Genomic DNA, 12,114 nt, shown 5'->3' with positions numbered 1-12,114 from the left:
GAGGGACCCATGAATGCCAACATGTACTGTGACATACTGAAGCAGAGCATGATCCCCTTCCTTCAGAGACTGGGCCGCAGGTCAGAATTCCAACATGACAACGACTCCAAACACACCTCTTAGACGACAACTACCTTGCTAAAGAAGCTGAGGGCTCACTTTTGTTGCCAACGGTTTCGAAATTAATGGCTGTGTGTTGAGTTAATTCGAGGAGACAACAAATCTACACTGTTATACAGGCTGTACACTCACTACTTTACATTGTAGCAAAGTGTCATTTCTTCAGTGTTGTCACATGAAAAGATATAATAAAATATTTACAAAAATGTGAGGGGTGTACTCACGTTTGTGAGATACTGTATATGTATATATTATGTAATATCTGTGCAAAGAATGTGACCTCTATGTGCTACTTTCATCGATCAGATAGAGCATACAACTTTCAAATTTACTTCTGTTATCTAATTTGCTTGGTTCTTTTGTTATCCTTTGTTGAAAAGCATACCTTTGTAGGCTCAGGATCAGCAGTGCACTACTGGGAGTTAACTGCTGATTGGTGGCTGTACAATGTACATATATGCCTCTTGTAATTGGCTAAACCAATTTGCTTTCTAAAGAATGATAAAAAGAAAATGACTCAAATTTGATAATAGAAGTAAATGTTGTTTAAAATTATACACTCTATCTGAATGATGAAAGAAAAAAATGTGTTTCATATCCCTTTAAATATATTGGTCCTATGATGCATTCTACATAGGTTAAATAACCATATAATGAACTTGTTCTTAAAAGTAAAAGCATAATCAATGTTTAATTGCCTTTCTAAATGTCTGGTTACAGGCTCCTTAAAAAGAAAACCTGAAATCCCTAGAAAAAAACATCAGATCTAAATCACAGAGGACTAACCTGAGGTGGTCCGTGTCCGCATCATCATGTGAGTACAGGTTGGGGGTGTAGTGCTGTTGGGAGGGGAACCAACTGTAAACATCACAGCTCTGGAACCCATTGAAGGGACAGTAAGTGCACTCCCACCGGCTGCTGCAGGAGCTGCAATGAAATGAATACAGAAGTATTATGCTTATGCTACTAATAGAAAGCAAGTGTAACCTATAATACTATTAGGCTGGTCTCATGCATTTCATTATAAAGACAAACACCTGCTGTTTCTGAAAACCCACTAGAGATCAGGTTTTTCCAAACTTATTCAGATATGGGATATATTGAGGACTTCAAAAGTACTGATAGAACCAGCACCCCAACAAAGCTCCCAAGGAACCGGTAATCTTTCACTAGAAATTCCCTTTGCAATTTAATTGTATTATCAAATTTGCTTAGTTTTCTTGATATCCTTTGTTAAAGAGTAATCTTAGGTGTCCTTAACCATCAGGCAGCAGTGATTGCAACTCTGCTGCCAAAGAGTATTTGTAGCATTCTACAGTGTATGTAACTATGTATAACATTGTTACGAACATTATTGCAAACAGTGCTGCCAGATGGCTAAAGACACAACCAAGTTCTTTACAATTGTAGTGAAAAAAATGTGTTATAACATCAATGTGTACTTATATAAAAAAAAAAAATTAATTATATATATATATATGCTCGCCTTCGCATTGCTGGGAAGCATTGCACTCACGAGAGTACGCTTCCATATGCTCCAATGGGAGCCTCGTTCTGTCATCAGAGAAGGGGGTAAGAAGCGCAGCGATGGCAAGAAATTTAAATATATATCAATATGATTATAAACATATATATATTTATGTGTTAATATGTGTATATACACATATTAACACATAAATATATATGTATATAATCAAATACATATATATTTACAGGGAACACACAGTTCCCACAGACCGCAATGTAAAGGTACTTTTCAGTGCTCTTTATTTCTAACACCCCACTCCCAGCTACTTTAGCCCCAAAATACTGCCTAGTGCAGTTATTTTATTAAAAAATACAGCTGCTGCTATCTTTATGTTTTAATAAAATACACTACACTGTATTTTGGGGGCATTTGGGTCACATTTATAAAATTAACCAGAGATCTGGTTAATATTATAAGCGCTAATTGCTACCACTTGTAATGGCTGATTAATTATCATGCTCCCGGAAAATAAATATGGATGGTCATTAAAACTTTGCTAAAACAACAAAGCTGGTGGTGTCCTAAGACTTTTGCTGTACATATGGGACAATAAACATGTGCAATGATTAATCCCTTGGCACACAGTTGACCATTACAATGTACAGTGTAAGAAAGCAAACACTTAGCTCTCATTTAGAACATTTATGAGTTACAAGCATAGAATGTAAGAGGGCACATTCATACTTATATAATAATTATATATAAGGCATAGTTAATATTTATACATTTTTCTGCAAGTGATTTAAATGGACAGTCAAGTCCAAAAAAAACTTTCATGATTCAAATAGGGTATGTCATTTTAAACCTTGAAGGCCGCCTCTAATCTAAATGCATTTTGACAGTTTTTCACCACTAGAGGGCATTAGTTCATGTGTTTCATATAGATAACATTGAGCACATGCACGCGAAAGTGAGCACTGACTAAAATGCAAGTCTGTCAAAAGCACTGAAATAAGGGGGCATTCTGCAGAGGCTTAGATACAAGGTAATTACAGATGTAAAACCTGTATTATTATAACTGTGTGGGTTAAAGCAAAACTTGGGAATGGCTAATTAAGGGATTATCTTTTAAAACAACACAAATTCTGGTGTTGACTTTCCCCTTAATGAGCATTATGAACCACTAACATGATCTAAACAGCATCACAATGTGAAACATTTCAAACCCAATAACTTCATTTTACATCAAATGCTTGATGGGAAGTAAAGACTGAAATATGTACCAGTCAGATATTAAGTATATAAAGTGCAGAGGAAGTGGGATACCTGTGTCCATAGGACGTTCAGAATTGAGGCTGTCTGTGCTACCCTGGTAATGCTGACCACCAAGCACCGTCCTCCCTGTCTGGTCAGACAGCTTCCCAGCACTTACAGACCTGCAAAAATAGATGAGCTTATTGTGATCAAAATCTCACTGGCATTTCAACACTCAGGACAATAGAATATCATGTTAAATGAATAAAAAAGGTCAAAATTGAAATATGCATGGGTGCATTTCAATGTGAAATAGAAGCATACTTCCATTAGCAAAAATGGTTATAGTAAAAGTTATTAGTGATTTTCAGGGGCATACGCACATATCATGCAAGGGCCCGTGCACCAGTTTTAAAGCACCATGCATGCTCAGAGAGGTGGCTGTGGTGGGTGTTGCTTCTGAAGATGTCATTTGTGTCACACAAGCACTGCTGACTATTTGAGAAGGTGTGGTGTTTAAATACTAATGCACAGGCCCACACAGCATATGTGCGCATGACGCAGAACACCAGTAATAACTTTTACTAGACGCATTTTTACTAATGAAAATATAATACAAAAATGCTTCTATAAAAGCACCTATAGACATTTCATTTTTCTCTCCCTTTAAATAAGGCATTTGAGTTACAAATGTTGATTAATAACAGAACATTTTGGTATACTTAATGTCAAATTGAAGCCCTCTATACATGCTGCCAGAAAAGCCTTTCAAAGGTAATACAGTATGCTACATAATTTTCTAGATTTAGCAAGACTGCCTATCCAGTCTATTTAATCCCTGTTTGTTTCCTACCTTTGTAAACAGCAGAGTAAAGAAATATAAGGATTTATGTATTACTGTATTTAGGAAAGAGTTGTGACACGTTTGTATTGCAGTACTAAAGAATTCCACTAGGTGTCACTGCAAGTCCTTCTATTACTGCTTTTGCTAAACATCAGTTACATCCTAGTCAATTAGTTGATTTATGTGGCATTCAACAGAGATAACATCTAGACAATATAAAGCAGAGAGAATATGATTATATAACACCTATATATTTTCATAGTGTTAAATAATGAGTAGCTTTTCCTTGAGGTTACATTATATTTCCTTATTTAATTATATAATTTTATTTACTTTCTCTTTTCTATGCAGAATACTGATGTGTTCTGAGTCTCATTTTAAGGATATGGGGTGAACACCCTTAACTTTAGCATAGACATTCCATCAGGTAATGTCTGGTATATGCAACAATAATCATATAAAGACAATTAGCTTATCTAAATGCAACCTAATGGTAACGAGCATTTGTCAGTGAGATAGAAAATGTAAAACTAAGGATGCATTTTTATAAATAAAATATAATTAGGCTGGAACATAACCTAATATTTCACCATATCTGTTCATAGTGATGCTTTACGTTATGGGAAATACTTATGTTAAACCAAACAGCATTCAATTTTACCTCAGCTAAGTTGTGAGAACAATTAGACATCTAGCAATGCATGTTTATAACCTCATGGTTTGCATTAGGCACAGATACTAGAAGGGAACAAACACTACTTGAATAAACCATGTTTAAAATGTTGTTTAGAAAGAAAACACAAGTTTTCCAGTCTTAGTGTATGTTTGCTTTAGTTTTGTTAAATTTACCATCTTCTTTATCAGAGAGAAAATACATTGAATAATCACTTTAGAAAACTGAAGTTTAATATATTTGTAATCTGGATTGTGAAAATAAAATTCACAAGTGACCACAGGCAGTACATTTACAAGTAACATACTAGCCTCTTTAGACCAAGACAAGTTGGTATTAGGAAATGCCATATTAACTACCAAGGACCAGACATTACCTCCCAAATGTGGCCTTGCCAAGCTCTGTGTGCAGATGCTTTTCCACCCCATGTGTGCAGTGGAAGTGAGAGAAGTCTCGCGGCTCACTGGAATCCTTCACCTGTACCGGAGCGTCTACAGGTCCTTGACGAGTGACCAGGGCCAGCAGGTTCGATGACGCTTGTGTTTTAGGGATCTTAAATGGAGCAGTTGCCTGAAAATGCAATATCATAAGTGAGAGATTATGAGGAGGAGATTTATTTACATAGGATATTATTGTCATCTGGATATAGCTGCAGATGGGCAGGCTGGCAGCTGGCCATAGCTGTGCAAACACCTCATTGTCAGACAAAAGGCACATTTACTGACAGATGAGACTGGGCACTGAGCGTATGATACACATATAGGACATTGCAATGATGCTAAAAAGGATATAACTGAAGTGATCACATTTCAGGTGCTGTGAAAGTAAATATTCATCAAAAGGAAGAGAGATACATCTCAAGAAATTTGCACAAATTTGACCAATTTCCATCACTACTTGAGAAAAAAATAAACAGGATTGCATTCACTTTCAAATTTATTCTTTTTCAGATATAATATGTCTTACAAATGAAACCTAATTTTTTTTATTCAGGATTCAAATAGAGCATACCATTTTATAATTGACTTCTGTTATCAAATTTGCTTTGTTTCTTGGTATCCTTTGTTGAAAAGCATACCTAGGTAAGCACAGGAGCAGCAATGCACTACTGGGAGCTAGCTGAACACAATGGCCAAGCCAATGATAAGAGGTATGTATGTGTAGCCACCTATCCACAGTGAGCTCTGAGTATCGAATTGCTGTTCCTGAGCCAACCTATGTATGCGTTTCAACAAAGGATACCCAAGGAAAACAAAGCAAATTAGATCATAGAGCATACAATTTTAAACATCATTCCATTTCACTTCTATCTGAACCTTGAAAGTTTAATTTTGACTTTACTGTAACTTTAATGCACCCTCATGCTTAGGAAAATGCCAGATATCGTGGGATCTACATTGTCATATTATCTACCTTGGTTGGAGATCCAATGATGGTGGGTAATGGAGTTTTATACAACCATTCTGAGCTTCTTGGAGATGATCCCATGTGTTTTGTGGGAGAAGCACCAAGACTAACAGGCCGGGGTGGCTGTGGAGAGTGGCTGAATCCATGCCCAGCATATGATGGGCAAACAGGGTCTGAGTGTTGCTTCCTCAGCTTCTGTTTGTTCTGGTAGATGTCAGTTAGAGTGGGCGCACTCTGCAGTCTGGCACCCAACAGGGATTGTGGTGACTGAGACTGTGGCACCGGAGAACCTGAAACACAAAAAGTGAATACATTTGTCAAAACTAAATGAAGCCCATAATATTAAAATATCAAGAATGTGTCTGTACAGGTTTGTTAAGTTAGTAACCTGACATCATTTAAAGGACCAGAAAATACAGTAGACACATGCATAACACAAAGACAATGCAATAGTACTTAGTCTGAACTTCAAAGGAGTAGTAGATGTTTTTCTGACAAATTTCAAAGTTATGTCTATATAAATATATTTTATATCTAAAGATACTATAAACATTTAGCAAACACTAACAATAATCATATATGTTCCAAATAAACAAGAATGATCAACTAAAATTATTTTATTTTTGTCAGGTATTAATAAGCATAATATAAAAATATATTTTTTTTTAGATTGAATTCAATATCTTTTACAATATCAAAGTATCGTCATTTTCCTTATCCAAAACAAAACTACACAAGTTTTTCAATTTTACTAATATAATGAACATATCAACAATTAAACTTACCAGCAAGATTTTAAAAGCATTTTGTTTTGTAAGCATATTATAGGGAAATATATGGTGTCCTCGCGTATGCAATGGATGATGAACCCAGGGATCTGGGGTTATAGCATATATATATATATACTAATATTTATATAAAAAAATAATTCCAAACCTACAGTCTCGTACAGTTAAATTAATTTACTTTAGTAATTTATTTAATTAATTAAATTTATTTTTTTAAACATGAGACTATTCTGTTTAAAACTCATTACATTTGTTGTCCTACATTTGCATTTTCAGAGGACAACATTTTCTTAGTGGTTGAAGCTGCAGTCTAATTAGCATTTTTAGAAAAGTTCAGAAGATTATCATATGGATTGGAATATTTCCTACTACTTTGGACAAAACTCTCATGTATGTTCTGTACTTATAACTCGTACATTGCAACTGTATTATAATCTCTCTTTTTTTTTTTTATTCTCACGATGTCACTTAAAAGTTTGTTTTTATCACGTCAGCGTCCTCCAATAAAGATTTTGGATGGCAGTGGACAATGTGGATTTGCTTTAACAGACAATAGCCATAATCAATTGTCTCCATAAAATAAAATAATATGAGCATAACAAGAAAATAAACCACTTACTTCACAATTACTTTTTTCACACTCACTAGGCATAAACACAGAAATAATAGAACAATGTCTATATTTTACATTTCCGCTGCAGTATTGTATTAGCTGATACACCTGCTTGTTAACTATAGAGAAAGAACTTACCACTGGAAGAGTTCCTGCTTCTGGATTCATGACCTTGGGCGTGTCCACAACAGCAAGGCCCAAGCTGCTCCGGGATGGTACCAACTGTACAAATACAACAGCCAGTAAATAGAAAGTTTAATAAAATCTGACAGACATGGTAATACTATATGTGCACATGAAGCACATTACAAATTACATGTATCCCTCCCAACCTCGTACTGCTCCTTGGTAATAATGATTGGAAAAGGCTCACTTAGCCAGTATTGTGATGTGCTGGGTGATTATGCAGGACTAAGCGTTGCTTTGATAACAGTATTACTGTATCAGAAAAACTGGGTATCTTGCAGCTTTAATATCATGGGCAAAGGTCATGATTATACCAACATCTTCACACATGTGATGTCATACTAGAGGATTTGAAATATTTTATTTTAGTTTATTATAAAGCTGTCTGTTTGTTTCTTTATGTCCCTTAAATTGAACATCAGCAGAAAAGGTATGTCTGTAAAAAAGGGATTTTATTTGTGTGTGTTATTGTATGAGAAAGAGTTTGTGTGCGTGAGGGAGAGTGTGTGTGTGTTAGTGTGTGTGAGAGAGTGTGTGTGTGTTATTGAATGAGAAAGAGTTTGTGTGTGTGAGGGAGAGTGTGTGTGTTAGTGTGTGTGAGAGAGTGTGTGTGTGTTATTGTATGAGAAAGAGTTTGTGTGTGTGAGGGAGAGTGTGTGTGTTAGTGTGTGTGAGAGTGTGTGTGTGTGTTATTGTATGAGAAAGAGTTTGTGTGTGTGAGGGAGAGTGTGTGTGTTAGTGTGTGTGAGAGAGTGTGTGTGTGTGTGTGTGTGTGTTATTGTATGAGAAAGAGTTTGTGTGCGTGAGGGAGAGTGTGTGTGTGTTAGTGTGTGTGAGAGAGTGTTATTGTATGAGAAAGAGTTTGTGTGTGTGTGTGTGTGTGTTATTGTATGAGAAAGAGTTTGTGTGTGTGAGGGAGAGTGTGTGTGTTAGTGTGTGTGAGAGAGTGTGTGTGTGTGTGTGTTATTGTATGAGAAAGAGTTTGTGTGCGTGAGGGAGAGTGTGTGTGTGTGTTAGTGTGTGTGAGAGAGTGTTATTGTATGAGAAAGAGTTTGTGTGTGTGAGAGAGTGTGTGTGTGTGTTATTGTATGAGAAAGAGTTTGTGTGTGTGAGGGAGAGTGTGTGTGTTAGTGTGTGTGAGAGAGTGTGTGTGTGTGTTATTGTATGAGAAAGAGTTTGTGTGCGTGAGGGAGAGTGTGTGTGTTAGTGTGTGTGAGAGAGTGTATGTGTGTTATTGTATGGGAAAGAGTTTGTGTGTGTGTTATTGTATGAGAAAGAGCTTGTGTGTGTGAGAGAGTGTGTGTGTGTGTGTTATTGTATGAGAAAGAGTTTGTGTGTGTGAGGGAGAGTGTGTGTGAGAGAGTGTGTGTGTGTTATTGTATGAGAAAGAGTTTGTGTGTGTGAGGGAGAGTGTGTGTGTTAGTGTGTGTGAGAGAGTGTGTGTGTGTTATTGTATGAGAAAGAGTTTGTGTGCGTGAGGGAGAGTGTGTGTGTGTTATTGTATAAGAAATAGTTTGTGTGTGTGAGGGAGAGTGTGTTAGTGTGTGTGTGTGTTATTGTATGAGAAAGAATTTGTGTGCGTGAGGGAGAGTGTGTGTGAGAGAGAGTGTGTTTGTTATTGTATGAGAAAGAGTTTGTGTGTGTGAGGGAGAGTGTGTGTTAGTGTGTGTGAGAGAGTGTGTGTGTTATTGTATGAGAAAGAGTTTGTGTGCGTGAGGGAGAGTGTGTGTGAGAGAGAGAGTGTGTGTGTGTTATTGTATGAGAAAGAGTTTGTGTGTGTGAGGGAGAGTGTGTGTGTGAGTGTGTTAGAGAGTGTGAATATCTATGTTCAAGTTTGTGTTTATGCGCTATTGTATGTGGTATTATACATTATTACACATTTTTTTGCTGTACTGTGCATGGCACAATAATGTTGGGGTTTGGCCTGAACTAAAAGTGGCAACCCTAAGACTTTTCAATGCCTAGTACTGCAAAAAAGATGAACACTCCAGTGCTGTGGAAATTCTGTTCCACAAGAACAGAAAACAAAGTTAAGCTTTTTTACTGAAATAGGAATAAAACCATTGCATCATTTCAGACTAATGGTTTGTAATTTTAGCTCTGTATAATTAATGATTAAAAAAAAAAAAATCAATAGCTCAGATTTGTCAGAAGTGTTGTATTAATCACATGGTTAAGCTTTTCTTGAGAAGTCTTCTCAGTTAATCCTCACGGATACAGCATTTGCCTAATACAAGTCTCATTAGGGATTCATTTGCTTTGCTGTTTAAAATTTTGAAATATTCTTATCTTCCTTATGTGACAACCAACCCCAAAAAGGTCCAATAGAGGTGGTGGAGATAAACTCTTTGGGAGACTTTAAGAAGGCCTGGGAAAGTAATTAAGCTTTATAGAAAATATGGGCAGACTTGTTGGGTTTATGGTTTTTATGTATTGTCAAAATCTATACTTACAATCTGAGTTCAGACCTCACATTGTTCTATCAGCTGCACTTGATAAACTTAAAGGGACATAATACTCATATGCTAAATCACTTGAAACTGATGCAGTATAGCTGTAAAAAGCTGACAGGAAAATATCACCTGAGCATCTCTATGTAAAAAAGGAAGATATTTTACCTCACAATCTCCTCAGCTCAGCAGAGTAAGTTCTGTGTAAAAAGTTATACTTCACCTGCTCCCAGCTGCAGGTAAAAATAAAAAACAAAATGAAGAAATGAACAGCAGCCAATCAGCATCAGCATTGCTGAGGTCATGAACTCTTACTGTGATCTCATGAGATTTGACATAACTCTCATGAGATTTCATAGTAAGCTTCCTTTACCTGATTGGTGAAATAATATGAGAGTGCACGATGCTCATCCCTTCAGATGTCCCAGGACAGACACACTAAAATGCTGCTTAGAAATCCTTTACAATGGGAGGTGGCTACTGAGGAACTTTTGAGGTAAAATATCTTTCTTTTTTACATAGAGATGTTCAGGTGATATTTTCTAGTCAGCTTTTTACAGCTATGCTGCATCACTTTCAAGTGTTTAAACATTTGGGTATTATGGCCCTTTAACAAAACTCACACAGGTCACCAGGTTCAGCCTGAATTATTGCGTGACAATTTAGCAACCAGTTTCTATACCTACAAATAGTCAAACAGGTCATTCCTTCATGTATGTGCTGTCTGGAAGCTTTCCTTTAAATAATCATGCAAATGTATCACATATAACTATGGTGGTATTAGCTATCTCTATTTTCAGGAATTTTGGACTAATTGGTGATTTTCTTTAGAAAATAATTAGATAAGGTCAAAAGATGGGAGAAGGGTGAGGACAAAGTTATTTAAAGGCACAGCATACTGTAAATTAGTTTTTCCCTTAACGTAATTTTAATGACTTGTTAAACCAGCTGCAGAGTATAAAATGTATGAGAAATTGCATTTTCAGGTTTATTTGTGTATACGAATTAGCTGGTTTTGTGCTTTTAAACTACAACCTATTAAAATGGGTTGAGTTTCAGGTTAATATCATATCTCACTATGTTATAACTTTGTGCACCCCACTTGGAGTGTTATTTCTTCTACATGCTAGGTTTACATAGGATTGCCAATAGCCTGGACATAAGACAAGAAACTTTCAGTATAGGTGGGGATACCACAGGCTAGTGGACAGATTACAAGTGGAGTGCTAAATATCGCTTTTGTGAAAGCGATTTTTTGCACTCCATTGTTTAATACCAGTGCACGCTAATGTGCACTGGTATTACAAGCTCACAGCACTTCCATAGACTCCAATGGGAGCCTCTTTCTGATGCCGTCATACATGGCACAGAACCGAAGCGCAGCGAAGGGGGTAAAACGTGCAGCGATGCCAGCAAATTGGAAATATATATGTATATGCTTTTATACATATACAGTATATTTATGTGTTAATATGTGTATATACACATATAAACACATAAATATATATGTATATAAGCATATACATATATATTTACTGGAAACACCCAGTTCCCATAGACCCGAAAACTGCCTGGTGCAGTTATTTTATTACAATTAAAAAATAAAAATGCTACAATTTTTATTTTTTAATAAAATACACACCACTGTATTTTGGAGGCATTTTGGGCACATTTGAGATCTGAACGCTGGTTAATTTTATAAGCACTAATTGCTGCGTTAATTTCTACCGCAAGCCTGTGGTAACAATAACCAGCCACTTGTAATGGCTGCTTATTTATCACACGCCTGTACACAGTCAAACTTAACCGTTTGCGGGCGTGCCGTAAATTTGCGCTCCACTTATAATATAGCTCTAAATCAGCTATTTCAAAAGCTGAAATAAGGGTAAAGCTACTTGTAAATAGTTAAACACACTCCAGCAGGTAAAATGGAACGATTTAAGGGGGAGAAAATTTGGGGGTAAACTGTCCTTTTAATATACAGCACTAGATAATCAGCATAAAACCAAATTCTTCCACCTGGTATTTTCAGTCCATTTTCTAATGAATAAACTAGTTAGGATCAAGCTGAGCTGCATACATTACCTAATGGTGAAGGGGAGTAGGGCCGCGAGGAGCCTGTGGACAAACGTCGCCCAATAGCCTGTACCATTTCAGATGAGCTGGGGGAGCCGGATCCAACCTTTAAAAAGCCCATGGGGCTAGTATTAGAGCGCCTGACGGCCCCAGATCTGCTTTACAGAGACAGAAAAAAAAACTACTTAATTCATCAGGATTTACTTTATTTGTTTATTTAAGAAGGCAAAATTGT

General features: G+C 36.4%; 1 protein-coding gene across 3 annotated transcripts in view; it reads right to left on the bottom strand.

Annotated features, from left to right (window-relative positions):
- The window catches only part of ULK2 (unc-51 like autophagy activating kinase 2), a 439,206-nt gene that overhangs the window by 17,638 nt on the left and 409,454 nt on the right, over window positions 1-12,114 (bottom strand). For 2 of the 3 annotated variants that reach the window (XM_053707357.1, XM_053707359.1), the window contains 6 exons: window positions 11,889-12,037; window positions 7,306-7,389; window positions 5,773-6,056; window positions 4,736-4,929; window positions 2,915-3,024; window positions 907-1,047 (listed from right to left, as the gene is read on the bottom strand). In XM_053707357.1, the coding sequence (XP_053563332.1) occupies window positions 907-1,047; window positions 2,915-3,024; window positions 4,736-4,929; window positions 5,773-6,056; window positions 7,306-7,389; window positions 11,889-12,037 (962 nt within the window). The remainder of the gene's footprint in view (window positions 1-906; window positions 1,048-2,914; window positions 3,025-4,735; window positions 4,930-5,772; window positions 6,057-7,305; window positions 7,390-11,888; window positions 12,038-12,114) is intronic. The other variant, XM_053707358.1, reaches the window with a different exon arrangement.

The sequence above is a fragment of the Bombina bombina genome, chromosome 3 (assembly GCF_027579735.1).
Source record: "Bombina bombina isolate aBomBom1 chromosome 3, aBomBom1.pri, whole genome shotgun sequence".
NCBI lineage: Eukaryota > Metazoa > Chordata > Amphibia > Anura > Bombinatoridae > Bombina > Bombina bombina.
Note: the sequence above shows the minus strand (reverse complement) of the source record. Positions and strands in the feature narration are given on the sequence as shown.